Consider the following 16,667-nt stretch of genomic DNA (forward strand, 5'->3'; position numbering starts at 1 on the left):
CTGGATTCAATAAATTTCCTTTTAAATGATCAAGGAAGCCATAAATACAATCTCTGAGATGTCTTTTTTAAGAATAGAGATATTAGTCTTTTTAAAGATATGTTGGTAATTACCCAACACAGAAGTGTGTAAGTTTACAAGACAGTGGAATACTTTTTACCATTTTCCAGGTGATTCTACTTCCAGGGATTATCTACTGAATGTTAGACTAGGACATTTCATTGAAACAAAGTATCATACCATTTAGTAGCCATATCATTTAGTACCTTACTAACTACCTTTTGATAAAATGTACTTAGAAAAACAGCCAAGTATCATGCAACAGCGTCTCCTATCATACAACAATATAAATTTATTGAATGGAAATGGGGAAAGGGACAAAAAACATGGGGTGGTTCTGTACTGACATAAAACAGTTCATAAAAGGATAAACTCAGGTCCAAAATCTTCAGCTCACATTAAAGACCTCATGTTCTTATGACTGTAGAAACAGGTCAGCCCTAGTTGCTGGGCTCGCAGAATCACGGAGGTGTAGCTATACACAAAGAAGCTCCTTTGTCAAGGACATCATTTCCTCTCTAACTCAGAATGATACTTCTTGGGCATGAGCCTAAGATTCTGTTTATTCTCCCATCGCTGTAGAGCAGACTGGCTGGATGTGACATTGTGGCTTATATCTTCGTCCTGTTGGAAAGAAAACATACCTACCACTGACTGTTCAAAACTAACTGCAGCAATTAGGATTTGTTTTGCCTCTATGAATGTCATTTATTCATCAAGATAGGTGGTTCTAATCTAGACAATTTGGAAGAGGTGGAACTTTGTAAGAAAAAAAATTTAGTTCACTGGTTTTCTAGCAGTAGTTTAAAGAAACTAAAGTTTAACAGAGAGAGCAGCTAGATGATGAGAGAATTTCTATACTTACAAATATGAGAAGCAAAAATAAAAAATTGTTTAAGACAACCATGTCTTAACCTTACCTCTTCCTGCCACCCGTCTTCCCGGGGAAGCCTTTGCAGTCGGTTTTTTGTCAGCTCAAGTTGTAGGCCATCGAACCTGCACTTAAACCAACGGTGAGCTTCTTCCAGGTTAGCTGTTATCTGAACATGTACATGTTATCATTAAAAGTTACAACAAAGAAACAGTTACAAGTTTTTTGTGTATTAGTTCCAGAGACTTTTTACCTAGATAGTAAAACACCCAAATTCTGATCACAAGGTCCCTACAACCTATTTGCACAATATACTTAATAATCTATAGATGAGAATAATTTCTAAACGGGGGGTTAAAGAATGCATGCAGGCTTGCTGCTTTTAATGTATTTGTTATTATGATATTTTCCTGAATGTGAACCAAGGTAAGAGAGGACCCAGGAGAAAAGAATGAAAGTACAAGATGACATTGAAAATGAAAAGAATACATATGAAGGACTCTTAAGAATGTAGTTCAACCCATATTTTAAATTTCTGAATTCTGTTCTCTAAGTATTTCTCCAAAGTACCTAAACTATAAAGGTTAGATGTTTCTGTTGCGCTTTATAAGGTAATAGAATGAACTACTAAAAAACTGAACCAGCTTAGTGTAAAATTGTATTGTATTATTTTTATTTCCTTTATCATCAAAAATCTTTTTGTACTTTGGCTCTTAATCACAAACTTGCAAGTTATGTTTGCAAGACTTGAAAACAGTCCCTTTAATGGTCTACAGTTGAAGATGATCTGGAATCACTGTTCATGTATTTGACAACTATTTATCGAGTGCCAGCGTATGCCTGGCACTTTTCTATGTACTGGGAACACTTTGGTATTTTGAAGTAGAGCCAATAGGTTTTTATGTATAAAGTTGCTTCAAAATAGCTCCAGAACATGTCCCCTAGAATAAAAAGTTAAATGACTGGCTTTTCCTCTTTGGTTATTTATGTTTCATGAACAGTGTTTTCATTTTTGCTTCTGAAGTCTGAGAGGGTGGTGTGATTCTCTCTTGGCTGAAAGAAGGCAAGTTCCATGAGTGGAGAGGCCCCATTCATCTTGTTCACTCTGTTCATCTTGTTTACTCTGTATACCCTCACTTAGCAGGGTATCTCACATATAACAGGTCCTCAATAAGTAAGCGCTACTGTGTACTTTTTCCACACTAGCCAGATCACAGTGTGGATACACTATAGTGAGATAAGAAAACAGAACTTCCCTTTTATAGTGTCATTTAACTTTTAGAAAGGTACAAAGCCAAAATAATTTCCAGATTTTGTTGCACATCCTGATGACAGGTACAACCCTAGCCCCCCAACTAAACCAAACCAAAATCCACCTTTCTGTAGCATTCTTTACCAGGCGTGGAGGGAAAGATGACTGAAATGACATTGCACATCACATCTGTTATTACTACTGTATGGGGAATGAGAAGGGTGCTAACCTTCACTGAAACTTATTCTGATCAGAATAATGCAGTAGATATTAACTTCCTGACTTTTACAGATATGGCAACTGATGGCTTAAAGAAAGTCAACATAACTAACCTACAGGCACACACACAGTAAGTGTCACAGTTGGCATTCAAACTCAGATTTGTTAGAGTCCATACTCTGATATATCATCCTGAGAGTCATACTGTCATTTAATTTAATGGCTATACCAGGGACAAATCATTGTAATACCTTAAGCTTATGTTTTCTTATCTGGAAAATGAAGGCTGGTTGTAGTAGACTACTGATCTCAAAGCTCCTTTCTAGCTTTAAAAGTGTTTGATTTAAATACCCTCAAAAAGGCCAATTTAAGTTTAGAACAGAGAAGCAAATTCACAAATTAATTAAATAGGGCCTACTTTACCCTTCTAGTTATTTATTTTATTTTTTTTTTTGAGACAGAGTGTCACTTTGTTGCCCTGGCTAGAGTGAGTGCCATGGCATCAGCCTAGCTCACAGCAACCTCAAACTCCTGGGCTTAAGCGATCCTACTGCCTCAGCCTCCCGGGTAGCTGGGACTACAGGCATGTGCCACCATGCCCGGCTAATTTTTTTTCTATATATATTTTAGTTGGCCAGCTAATTTCTTTCTATTTTTAGTAGAGACGGGGTCTCGCTCTTGCTCAGACTGGTCTCGAACTCCTGACCTCAAGCGATCCACCCGCCTCGGCCTCCCAGAGTGCTAGGATTATAGGCGTGAGCCACCATGCCCAGCCACCCTTCTAGTTATTGATTAAACAAAGAGCTTCCATTTTCATTAGCTCATGTCAAACAATAATGTATTAAAATCCATACACATGCTGGTCTTCCCTACATGTAGTACTGGTAGGGACTTGGATTTCTGGTTTAATTAATATTTTAGCATTCTATTATCTATCATCAGGACACAGAATCTCAATTCAAACATTACTTTTTCTTTAAAATAGAGACTACACTTAGTAAGTTATTGTTGGTTCCTGCCTGTTGCATTCCTGACAAATATGTTAACGAAGGATTTCACACTGATTTGTGTGCTTCAGAGCTGCCGTACTGAAGGAAACTTGTCTAAGTTATGTCCATGGGTCTGGCTCACCTGCTCTGATTCTACACTGGCTTCTTTCAGTTTATTCTCTGTTGCCTCTTTACATTTCTTCAGGTGTCTGACAGTTTCTTCTAATTCCTGAAAATGTGATACAAAGATGTTTATAAACTTCTGATGTACCACATGGAACCAAAAAGCTTCTCACTATTGTAATAAATGGGCAACCAAATTATGAAAGTGGGGTGAGGTACTTTCTAAGTTCAGGTGCTACCAAAACATAAAATGAAAACTTTTATTTTCAGTTTAACCTGTAGTCTACATATATGTATGTAATTACAAATTTTGATTTATGGATTCTACTGAGAGAAAGTGATTAACACCTCTTTTCAGAATTGGAGGGACACTTTTCATAGCAGACAATCTCTACTGGAAGACAAGAGCTCAATGATCTCTTGAAGTCCCTTCTCAGTGATATGTAATGTTATGCTTTTTATTAGGCTAGGAATAGTTAAAAGTCCTGTAACAGCAGCAGGTATATCTGTGCTACAGGGAAGAACCAATGAGTATAAAGTTCCTGAAAGGTTATGACATCCAGTTCAGAAGTCTTACTTAGTTGCTGGCATTTTGCATATGTAAGCTCTAGCTATTCTTTAAAAATGAACATTTTTACTAATTTGAATGAAAATAGAAAATATTTGCCACATTCAAAGCTACAGGCTTCTTCCTAGATACTATTATTCTAAGGACTCAGCTAAAGATGAACAACTTATAAATGTATGCTTTCTTTTAGGTACACTAATGCTGAGTTTTGGCCCATGCCATTTGCTGATAATCTTCGAAATGAATCTGAGAAACCTCTTACCTGGCATCGACTCTCTAGTTCCTGCCTTATTCTACGCTCTGCCTCTAGCCGCAGCTCTTGCTGTTTATTCCGTGCTGAGGTATCGTATTGGCTCTTGGCCAACATCTGCATCTCTTTCTGCAGGTTAGTCATTTCACATACAAACCTCTGGATACTCAATGACTGAGAGAATACAAAGAGGGAGACATTTGGTGAACCTGTCCAAGTTTGGGTTTTACATGAAAGGTAAACAGAGTTTGTGGAAATCATCTACCTGTTCATAGTTTTTTTTCTGATATTGATCCTTAATTAGCTCCATTTGCCTCAATTCTGTCTCTATTTGCTGAAAGTAAATGTGGAAAGAACATAAAAAGATGATCAGTGGAAAAACTGGTTTGCTCTTTTTGCCTAGAGGATGGCAAACAGAATCCCATATGAGACCCCAAAATTATCAGTTCCTGCTGGGCTCTTTCCCTTCTGGCACACGGATCCCAAAAGAGCAAAGCCCAGTACAATCAGAGTGGAAGGGGCAGATGGGGAGCCAAACATGATACTGGCAGCTAACGAGAAACCATTTACAAAGCAGCATCTCTGCTGAAAAGAGACAGTCCTCCCAAAAGGCAATCTGCCCAATTCCCAGTGTGGCTATAATTCCCAGAGAATACATGCTGCTGTTAGGATTCTAAACCCTACGTCCCCAGACACCATTGACTGCCTGGATCCTTACAGGGCACTAGGGAAGGAAGTGATTAGAGACTTTGGGTTTCTGATATAACCTTCATCCTCTCTACATTCTGAGCATTATTCGCCTTAGCCGACAAGTGGAGCTTAATTTGGGCCTTTTGATTCTTTATTTTCTCCTTGTTACTGTTCAGCGTTTTTTCAAGCTCTGTAAGTTTCTGCCGCAGCTCGCGGTTGGTCCGGGACACTTCCACTGATCTGAAGTTGGCTTCGTCAAGGGCTTTCTTCAGCTTGAAACACAAAGGAAAAAATTGGAACCTTTTTACCTTCCATTAAGAGAAGCCTGTTTAGTTTTGTCCCTATATTTTGCTCTTTGAATCTTTCTTTTAAAAAGGAGGGTAAGTGAGGCAATAATAATAATGTTTGATTAAGCAGTTTTATGGAGCAATAGATCAAGTGATTTTCATAATTTTTAACACTGAAGAACAAAATCTTTATTAGAATAAAGAAGATAAATGTATAGTCATTATTTGCATTTTAAGAGCATGGCTTTGGAGCCAGACAGATCTAAGTTCAAATCTCAGCTTCACTACTAACTAGCCAAGTGATTCTGGGCAATTTAACTACCTTAAGCTTAAGGTTCTTCATTTGAAAAGCAAGTGTGTAGCCTGCTTCACAGGATACATGTAACAGTTAAATTAAATAAGATAATATAGAGAAAAAATGTAAAGTCCAGCACACAGTAATTGCTTGGTGATTATTATGCTATAAGCTTTTCTCTTCCTTTCTGTCACTTGCAGCCTCATATTTGAGGTGTGAAAATGAATTATATGGTAGTTTACATAAATACTTGTCAGCTATTGACTACCACTGCATGTATTTTTATAATACTGCTTTTTTGTTCTTAAGGATTTTAATAAATTATCTTGTGAAAAAACAGCACGGTGATTACTTAATTTTACAGAGTCCCCCTTAAAGTCAGTGCCACTAGGACTTTAAGAAAAAGAGGCAGCTGAGAAGGGAAAAGAAAGGAAGGTGGTATTCTCTGTGGCTGGTGGCATTTAACACAGCAAAGAATGAAGTCAAGGCTAATCTGTACATTTTTTCTCTATACTAGTTCCTTCCTTTAGATCCTAACTTTACACCAGAGTCTTTTATCACCACCTAGCCACCTCCCTGTTAGATATTCCACTGTTACCTCAATCACTGTTCCATTCCACTGTTACCAGCTTTGTCTAAAACTGGATAAGCCCTAACAACTGTCACTTATTTTGTTCTGATTATGTTTCGGTACTGTGATAATTACATTATACATACTTTCCAATTTAATCCTCAAAACAAACCTCAACAGTAATTGTGATGGTTTCCACTTTATGATTAGGGACACTGAGACTCAGGAGTTAAGTCACTTAACTCAGATAGGAAACTAACCATTGCTAATAAGAGGCAGAGCTGGGACTCCGGCAGTGCTCCAGGAGCCCACTGCTGCTGCTAACTCCTCACACTTGCACTGTTCCCTGGGTCTCCTCCTCACAAGTTCACCATCACCACCGATCCTTGTTAAAAAGATTCCGTTTCGTAAGTATTCTGAACAGCGATCTCTAACTAAAGGTATATTTCTACATTTAGTGCACATTTTTGTTTCCCACAGAATTTTCTTTTTACATTTACACTTACACAGTGCTTTGTAATTCGCAAAGGTGTTCTATTAATATACATCATTAGTTCAGTTTGATTTTGCCAATGGTCTTTGTCAATTGCAATTGCTAAATGTAACAAATTAAGCGGAACATACACCAGCCACCCCAACCAACGAATTATTTTAATTCCTTCCTCTCCTTTGTTCATAACATTTAATGTCTGTTTGATGTTCTCTATTTTCAACAGAACTACATTGCTTGGCCCTAATCATCTAATACTCAAATTGACAATTATAATTTTCAAGAGCCTCCATGCCTCTAGTCACTATTCACTCTTCCCTGCTCACCTGTTGCATTAACCTTCCTCAAATTATGCTTATGTCATACCACCCCTGCTCAGAAACCTAGAGTGCTCCATTTCTACCTAACAGTTCACATCCAGCATTCTGGTTATTAAGGCCATCAGCTGGTCCCATCTAAGTAACACTCTTTCCAAGTCTCAATTCTGTCCTCTCATTAAGCTCCCCTTCTGTCACCCAACCAGCCTAAAATGAACTTCCCCTTCTTTGAATTCCTTCAAAACTGTACACAGCCTCCAGCTATCCAAGAAAGGTCCTCTGATGTTTTCCCTATTTGTGTCCTGTCCAGAGAGGAGATCACGATGAAACACAGGTCATTTAGCACACACCAGAGCGTGGACCATGCCTTCTACTGCTTTCTCTGTGCCTCTGAGGAGAGGGTGGATGCACAATAGATGGCAGCTAAGTGAACTGAGATGGCAGTCTCCTTATTCCTCGATCCCACCCTGGTATCTCTCCAACAGAAAGGCTCTTGTCAAGGCATTCCTTCGCTGGGCAGAGAACTGTACATCAGAAACTATTTTCTTGTGGGTCCCTTTACAAACTGCATAGAGAGGGTTCAATTGCCTCGGGCTTGCTGGTCAAAGGGGGATTAGAAGAATCAAAGAACAACTGTAGCCATTCTCTAAAATCCTTTAGCTGCTTATCCTTGTGAGAGGCATTCACCCAGAGAGAAACCGTCAGGACTCCATACCTCAGTCATTTCCCGTTGTGCCGCTTTCTTTGCAGTTTCTCTCTCAGTCTGAAACTGCTTTCTTAGAGCTTCTAAGCGTTCAGCATGCAATTCTGCTTCCACTTTGGATTCCTCAGTCATTCGCTCTCTGTGTTTAAGAAGATAGATGATAAATCATCTTTAGAAATCATCTTAGGAGGTAAGAAAGATTTGGAGGGGAACGTACAACTCTCCAAAAAGTGTGTGATTTATAAACAAGCAGCAGATCAGTCACCAGGTGAACCTCACTGATCTGGAGCTCATTAACAAGAAAAAAAGAAGTGCATTTACCTAGAACATTAAAAAAAATCCTACATAAAGAGATCCAATCAAGAGAGTAAAAAATTCATATCAAAGAAAAATATTGAAAGCAACAGAGATGCTTGTTTTTGTCTTGCCATGTCTTTTTGCTAGCAGCTATTTACTCCTTAAGTTTTCACTTCTAATTATATCATTTCATTATCTTTACAGGGAGAGCCTTACGTTAGACCAACATTCTTAACTTGGGCTCTTTGGTCAAGATCCATGGTTAGGCCTCTGAGGGTGCCGGAATTCCCTGAAATGACATGCAAAATGTGTGTGTGTGAGTCCATAGCTTCTGACTCTTGAAAGGATAGGTGACTCCAACAAAGGTTTATAACCAATGGACTTACACAATCACTATGTTTCTTCTAGCTTTAATATTTTCTGATCTAGCTGATAATGACTTAATGTGTGATCACTCCTTGAGTTATCAGGACATAGTCATCTTACTCTTACTTTCTTCTATGGAAAATATAATATCAGACCATCCACCATCAGCTTCCTCAATAGTCTTCTGGATAGTCACCCATCTTCTCCTTCCCCCTAGTCTCAGAGGAAGAAATGTCCAACCTCATTTTTAATGATAACCTTTCCACTTTTGCTCTCTCTCGTTTTTCTCCAGTTCAGTCGGGTTCTTTCCCATACTCTCTTACCATGGTCCATTTCCTCCTACCCTAAAAACAAGGCAGCAGCAGAATAACTTGTCTTCATTGTATGCACTTGAGCTGCTATCTACACTCTTCTTTGCCATCACCACTGTCCTCCTTGCCTGCCGTCCTTTCCTCATTTCGCTTACTCTTTGTAATCTATATCCACAGAAATTGGCCAGCTGGAGGATGATCAGTGCAAACCAGTTGCAAAACCCAGTGGCTTTCTCTCTGGTCTTATTCTCTTTGACTTTGTGGCATCTGACTCACTCATTTTTGCCGTTGGTGATATTATATCCTCCCGATCCTTTCCTTACCTCCCTACATGCTCCTTCTCTGGCCTCTTTTCCTTCCCCCTGAAATATATTAGATCCCCACATTCTGGCCTTGGTTCTCTCTCTATACTTTTAATGTGGCAGTCCAACCAACCCCAAGGCTTTCACTTTTTAGCTTTCATCTTAATAGAGGTGGATTACTGGTAGCCTCTTTTTAGAATTAAGCCTACAACTTTTTCCTTTTTTTTTTTTAGAGACAAGGTCTCACTCTGTCATCCAGGTTGGAGTTCAGTGGTATGTTCATAGTTCACTGCAGCCTCAAACTCCTGGGCTCAAGTGATCTTCCCACTAAGCCTCCAGTGGAGCTGGAGCCACATTGCTACCATGCCTGGGTAACATTTTTTAAAAAATAGAACTAGGCTTACATTTCTAGTCTATTAAATAATTCTACCTCAAACTCAACATATCTAAAACATAATCTCTCAAACTTGTTCTGTCTTTCTGTGTGCACTGATAAATAAAATTTTGCATATAACTTCATGAGGTTCATAGATCTCAAGTAAAGCAGCATGATTCACCTTTGATGAAAATATTATAAGCAGTTGCATAAAAGTGAATTCTGAAGCAAATGCTGCAAGGAGACCTCTGACTCTCATTTCATCCTTTTCATATAAATGACCTAGCCATGTTTTATTTTATTTTATTTTAGCGATAGTGGCAGGGATTTTATTTTAGCGATAGTGGCAGGGATTATATTTTATGGTCATCTAAAGAACTCCCAGAATTTTCAGGCTTTGGAACAATTACTGTCTAAACCATAACTACATAAACTGATATTAAAGAGTTTTTAAATGATGCCAACCACTATATAAACGCAATATGGAATAGTCTTGAGCAGTAACATTTCACCAGAATATAAAATTTGCACAGATCACAAATATGAAAAATACCTTCTTAGGCATACGCTTTAGCTTATACCTTTTCCTGTATTAACATGTTCATTAACTGAAAAGAATAAAGGCCTATGTGTACATTTCCCTTAAGTATAAATTTTCATAGAATGTTGTTAATATCTAAATCATATTTACCTAGATACAATTTAAGACAAAAGGTTAGTGGCTTGACCTGAACTTGATGGATTTCATCTAACTAATCTCAGGTTAAAACTGAAAACAATTAATGGCTTAATATCTGCTTAGATGGACTCATCCCATTCCTGGATGTGTTATTCCCACCCAGGCTACTGTTTTTCCTTGTTCAAATCACGCTTTTAAAGGACACATAAGCTGTTCATAGAAAAGGCTTGGCAGAAACATGTGGGTGTCCCTTCTATTCAGTATTATTCAATTTCTGGTTTAACCTTTGTGTAAAGCAGCAGCTTGATAGTGGATGAGGGAAGAGCTGAAAAGGAGAGTCAAATGAGCTCACCCCAATCAGCTGCTACCTGCTGATGCTCAGCTATGCCTGGTTCCTTAACACGGCTCTGCTGAGAGCACTAGTGCCAAGTAGGAGAAGAGGGCTTAACTGGTTTATGTGAATGACTCAGTCTTACTCCTGCAGAGGTTCTTCCCTAATTTTACTGTGACTATACTGCCCTTACTTGAAGGTTTGCAAAGTCTGTCGCTCAAGCTCTTTGCTTTCCAATTTCTCTTGAATGTGATCTAGCTTTGTTTGCAGATGATTATTTGTCTGGAGAGCTTGGTCTAGACTCATGGCCAATTTTCTGTTGTCTTCTCTAGCTATATCTAGAGCTTTTTGTAGAGGCTCCATCTGAAAAAGAGAATAATGTTTTTTAATTCCACTATAACAGATGCAAGAAGTCCATAACACTATATATCACTTCTTACACTGTATCATCAAGTGCCACTGAAACAATAATTTGTTGGAATCAGAAGCAAAGATTCCAGGTGCTAAGAATATATATGTGAGAACTTATTACAGACATTTATCAGGAGACTCTTAGAAGGCAACGGGAAGGGTATGCTCCTTTGGCCACCAGAGAGCTTTGGAAAACAAAGCCAGCTTAATTTATCCTAATTTTTAAAATTTCAAAGTAAATTCTACGTCCTGATCCTATGACCATCTGGTCTTACTCTCTAGTAAGATAAAAACTGACAACTCTTCCTTGTATATTATTTCAGAAAAAGCTTATTTACATGAAATATCTGTGTGTATTTTATACATATACATATGTGTAGCTACACATGCATTTATGTGCATGTACCTGTGAGCACACACGTGTGTATGTATCTCCTTATTAACAGTGGAATCACTCTAGCTACTTCTGAGATTATAAATTATTTTCTAAGCCTGTTAACTTCTGAAATCATTAGTGCATTAGTAAGTGAAAAGAATGTAGACCACATAAGACAAAGAAAACTCGGCATAATTGTGGTACTGGTTTGCCAATAAGCGACTCATTGTAAGACTGCAGGTCTATTTCCCACCTGTAAATATGTCACTGTCCAAAATTCAGACTTGACTGAAAAGGAAATTTACCTGATTGTTTTACTTCATTTTTCCAAAACAGCAAATATTCCAATAAAACTAAAAAATATCAATGTTGTCATCTATAAAAGCAAGGCCTCTACCTCACTATTGTGCTGGGAATCCACAACAAGCATTCTGGCCTGCCACTGGTCCACTTCGGCTTCTAGCTTCTGCACCCTCTGTTGGTTTAGAGCCCTAAAAATAGAAAGAACAAAAAGAGTGACAAAAAGAATGAAAAGAATCATCTAGGAATGATACTACTTGGGAGTTACAGTCTTCTTCCAAGAAGCTCAAATAGCATCATACGCAATGGACCACAGATGCTCAAAATATCTGAGATTTGGTAGATGACAATTAGTAACCTCAGTTTCAGGTTAAAGAAAACTAAGGCTCCTAGGAATTAAATAACTTGTCCCATGATTCAATTTGGCTTGATACATTAGCTATCAATACATGTTTCTGAAACTAACTTACGGGCTGGTAATTTTACACTGTATACATATGTGTGTGTACATACACACACACACACACACACACATATATATATATCACTAGTAAAAAAAAATCACCTCTACAAAGACAGGCTTGCTGTTGAGATTTTTGCTTCTAAATACAACAGCTACCTATTTTAATAGAAACTTATGGTGAACAGTAAACAATATTTTTAATACCATCTCCTTGACTTTTTAAAATTCAAAGGTAAAATATTTTCATACTATGTTAAAAAAAAAGATAAGCACAACGAAGAAAATAAAACTCACTTATTCTCTCATAACATAGAGACAATATGCACCACTAACACATACAACATATTTTAGAGGCCCTACTAGTTTCAGACCATTTGTTCTTCAACCTAAAAGGAAAATTTATGTAATTTTTGAAACATTCAAGGAAGGAGTTTACTTATTTTTTTATTTTTTTAAGAGACGAGTGTTACTATGTTGCCCAGGCTGGTCTTGAACTCCTGGCCTCAAGCAATCCTCCCACAGTTTGGCCTCCCAAAGTGCTGAGATTATAGGCATGAGCCAGCACAACCAGCCAGAGTTTACTTATAAAACATGGCTAGAAGTATTTCTCAGAATGATTCACTCAGAATAATTAATCTTGAGATAGGATAGTAATAAATGGATAATTAATTGAAACTAAAATATACACTTAGCTTCAATTTCTTGACAATTACTGTTCTGTAGATCCAAGGGCAGAATTAGGTTTAAATGGTAGAGAAAGCAGCACGGGTAAAATAGTAGTATAGCTCATGAACTTCTAGGATACATATTCCTTTACATCACTACAAAATAGGGAAATTTTGAATTTTTTTCAAAAATTCAATTTTCAGTGGAAATCATGTTTATTTCTAATTCTAGGTTTTCTCTAACTTGCTAGTTCTTTAGAGACCATTTTACTAGTCTTTCACAAAGGAAGCAACATAAAGTGACTTAATTTACTGCCTGGACACTGTTCCTTAGTACAATGCAGCAGTATCAAGCACAGAAAAACCACAGGTACCTTTCCTTCTTGAGGCCTGCAATCTCTGAATCCCTCCGCCCAAGCTCTACTTGTACTTTCTCCAGAGCACCTTGCATCTTACTGTGAGAGGCCAGCACATTCTCCAACATGATTGTCACTTTGCAGTTGTCTTCTTTAGCCTCTGCCAATTGTCGCTGAAAGTTTCCCACCTAATAGAAAATGAAACAAGACAAAGATATTTGATCCTTTCTGCTTATTCTTCTGCTACTGTGTCCCCTTACTCCTAGGAAAGAGCATGGAAAGCAGGTACGGTAGAGTGCTAGGAGGAATAATTAAAGTCTATTTTATTATCGTTTCTTAAGTTATTGTAACCTGTGAAAAAGACTCCAGATCCTATGGAGAACTCCGCAGCTTCACGACTATTGTCATGTCACAGAGCACACACTAACTAGAGATACCAGGTCAACACACTGTTGACTGCAGAGGTGGTCCCAGGCTGGCCTTTCAGCTCTCTTCTGATGAGGTCAGATGAGAAGAATACACCTGAAACGCATTAGAATTATCTGAGAAAAATAGACTATAAAAGAAAGTGGAAGCTGCTGAAGAATGATGTAACTCACAGCTCTCCTCAGAGAGGCAAAGTCCGGCACCCGCTGTCAGAGAGAAGTTTGGGATGTGACTCTGCTCCTATTAAGCACACACAGTTAATGAGAAAGCAACACAGTAATATTATGTTAATAAAAGTTTGAAGGTTATTATTAATATTAATATTACCAAGCTCAGATGTGTTTCAATAGAAAAAATTGCAACTTTCTCTTCTGAGTATTTTAAGACAAGAAAGGTCAAAAAAACTGGGAGTTACATATAATGTATTTTTTAAGGGAAATATTCTAAAACTATTCTACAGTTATCTTTTTTCTGGAAAAAGAAATCCTCCTCTGATCAATCCTCACTCTTTCTTACTAATGGAAACAAAGTAAGGAACATGGCTCATGAAAGATTTCATAAGTCCTTCTTCTCAGTAACAGATTCTCAGAAGAGGCTGATGCCTTGCCTTCTTGTTTTCCCTGTCCTCCAAAGCCTCGAGGTCCTCTCTCAACTTCTGACTCTCTTTCAGGGCTGCATCACGACTCTTCACTGTTCGAGACAGCTCCTCTTCACTTTTTTCAAGAATGGATTTCATCTTAGGAAAAAAAAAGAAACAATAAATAACATTCCTAAACAATAAATCAGTGTTTAGAATAAGACCTAGCAATTTAGAAGCCAAATTTAAAATGTTTAATTAAATATATTTATTCATTACCTTAAATAAAACCCATCTTTATTAGCTGCTTATTCCTTTAAAGAAAACTACAACAAAAGTATCTGTGTGAAGATGGGAAAACCTAATATATTGGTCAGTCTCCATGAAAACACAGGAATGGGGAGAATAAGACTATCTACAAAGCTGAGATGTAAAATGGGGGAGAAATTGATTATCGTAGAACTACCTTCCTTTTGAACACATAACAAGCACACAAATTAATATAATAAAAGCAGAGATGAATAAGTCCTAAATAGTGTAAAGAAAACAGTGTTAAAGCAGAATGAATCCTAATTACAAGTACAGGATTAGAGCTCTATACACTTGAAACACTTTTAGTAGATCCACACAATCACATCAGATAATCATACTATTTTAAGTATTACCTTTTAAAAACATTTTATTTCAAAATAATTATAGATTCACAGTATGTTGCAAAAATAGTACAATGAGTCCTATATACCCCTCATCCTGCTTCTAATGGTGACATCTTATATTGCTGTAGTTCAACATCAAAACCACGAAATTGACATGGTACATTATTAACTGTATTAGCTAGATTACAGAATTTATTCAATTTTCACCATGTTTAATCTTTATTCATCCATGTATGTGCGTGCACACACAGTTCTATACAATTTGATCCCATATATGTATTCATGTGACCACCACCATAATCAAGACACAGAACTGTTCCATCACCACAGACGAGCTCCCTTGTCCTTTCTCTCTATATTTGCCCCTCCCTCCAAAAATCCATCTTGGCCTCTGGCAACCCCTAATTTGTTCTCTATCTCTATGGTTCTATCCTTTCAAGAATGTTATTTCAAACATTTTAATATAATAAATTTTTGAAGAGGTAATACATTCATATTATTCTTTTTAAAACAACTTTACTGAGGGATAACTGACATACAATAAGCTGCACAGAAAGTGTACTATTTGATAAGTTTTGACATAAGTATAAGTCCTTAAAACCATAACTGAGACAATGAACGTTTCCATCATCCCACGAGTTTCCTACCACCCCTTTCTAATCACTCCCTTCTATTTCCCTATTACCACACCCCCACTCAAGGTAACCACTGATCTATCTTCTGTCACACTAGATTAGTTTTTATTTTCTAGCATTTTATATAAATAGAATCATGTTGTATGCACTCATTTTTGAATGGCTTCCTTCACTCAGCAGAATTATTTTGAAATTCATCCAATCTGTTGCATGTATTAATAGTTTATACCTTCTATTGCTTAGTGTTCTATTGTATGGATATATTACAATTTACTTTTCCATTCACCTGCTGGACACCTGAGTTGTTTTCAGCTTTAAGCTATTAATATTACAAATAGAGCTGCTGTGAGCACTTGTGCACAAGTCTTTTTGTAGACATATGTTTTCATTTATCTTTGGTAATACTTAGGACTGTCTGGGTCATATGGTGGTAGTATGTTTCATTTTCAAAGAGAGGAGGTCAAACCATCACTCTTTGCTGATGATATGCTCTTATATCTAGAAAACTCCAAAGATTCTGCCAACAGACTCTTGGAATTGATAAATAAATTCAGCAAAGTCTCAGGTTACAAGATCAATGTACACAAATCAGTAGCATTCCTATATACCAACAATAGTCAAGCAGAGAATCAAATCAAAGCCTCAATACCTCTCACAATAGCTACAAATAAAATAAAATATCTAGGAATATATTTAACCAAGGAGGTGAAAGATCTCTACAAAAAGAAATATGAATCACTGAGGAAGGAAATTGCAGATAATGTAAACAAATGGAAAAACATATCATGCTCACAGACTGGCAGAATCAACATTGTTAAAATATTCATACTACCTAAAGTGATTTACAGATTTAATGTAATCCCCATTGAAATACTAATGCCATTTTTTGCAGATCGAGAAAAAATAATTCTATGCTTTGTTTGGAACCATAAAAGAGCCCAAATAGTCAAAGCAACCTTAAGGAAAAGGAACAAATCTAGAGACATCACTTTACCAGAACTTAAGCTATACTACAAGGCTATAGTAACCAAAACATCCTGGTACTGGCACAGAAACAGACACATAACCAGTGGAACAAGACTGAGAACCCAGACATGAAACTATTCTCATACAGCCATCTGAACCCTGGGGAAAAGAATCCCTTTTCAATAAATGGTGCTGGGAAAATTGGATAGTCACATGAGGAAGACTGAAACAGGAGCCACACCTCTCACCACTCACAAAAATCAACTCACGATGGATAACACAATTAAACATAAGACAGGAAACCATAAGAATTCTAGAAGAGAATATTGGAAAAACTCTTATAGACATCGGCCTAGGCAAAGAATTTATGAAGAAGACCCCAAAAGCAATCACAGCATCAACAAAAATAAGTGGGACTTGATTAAATTAAAAAGCTTCTGCATAGCCAAGGAAACAATCAACATAGCAAATAGACAACCTACGGAATGG

At 37.3% G+C, this 16,667-nt stretch overlaps 1 protein-coding gene across 3 annotated transcripts in view; it reads right to left on the minus strand.

The window, feature by feature from the left end:
- Window positions 1–329: 329 nt before the first annotated feature.
- The window catches only part of CCDC150 (coiled-coil domain containing 150), a 65,873-nt gene continuing 49,535 nt past the window's right edge, over window positions 330–16,667 (minus strand). For 2 of the 3 annotated variants that reach the window (XM_069469036.1, XM_069469028.1), the window contains 11 exons: window positions 13,952–14,080; window positions 12,937–13,106; window positions 11,532–11,625; window positions 10,541–10,710; window positions 7,698–7,824; window positions 5,100–5,294; window positions 4,598–4,666; window positions 4,345–4,506; window positions 3,534–3,620; window positions 981–1,100; window positions 330–684 (listed from right to left, as the gene is read on the minus strand). In XM_069469036.1, the coding sequence (XP_069325137.1) occupies window positions 568–684; window positions 981–1,100; window positions 3,534–3,620; window positions 4,345–4,506; window positions 4,598–4,666; window positions 5,100–5,294; window positions 7,698–7,824; window positions 10,541–10,710; window positions 11,532–11,625; window positions 12,937–13,106; window positions 13,952–14,080 (1,440 nt within the window). In that variant the 3' untranslated portion in view covers window positions 330–567. The remainder of the gene's footprint in view (window positions 685–980; window positions 1,101–3,533; window positions 3,621–4,344; window positions 4,507–4,597; window positions 4,667–5,099; window positions 5,295–7,697; window positions 7,825–10,540; window positions 10,711–11,531; window positions 11,626–12,936; window positions 13,107–13,951; window positions 14,081–16,667) is intronic. The other variant, XM_069469045.1, reaches the window with a different exon arrangement.

This window comes from Eulemur rufifrons, chromosome 1 (genome assembly GCF_041146395.1).
Source record: "Eulemur rufifrons isolate Redbay chromosome 1, OSU_ERuf_1, whole genome shotgun sequence".
In the NCBI taxonomy this organism is placed as follows: domain Eukaryota; kingdom Metazoa; phylum Chordata; class Mammalia; order Primates; family Lemuridae; genus Eulemur; species Eulemur rufifrons.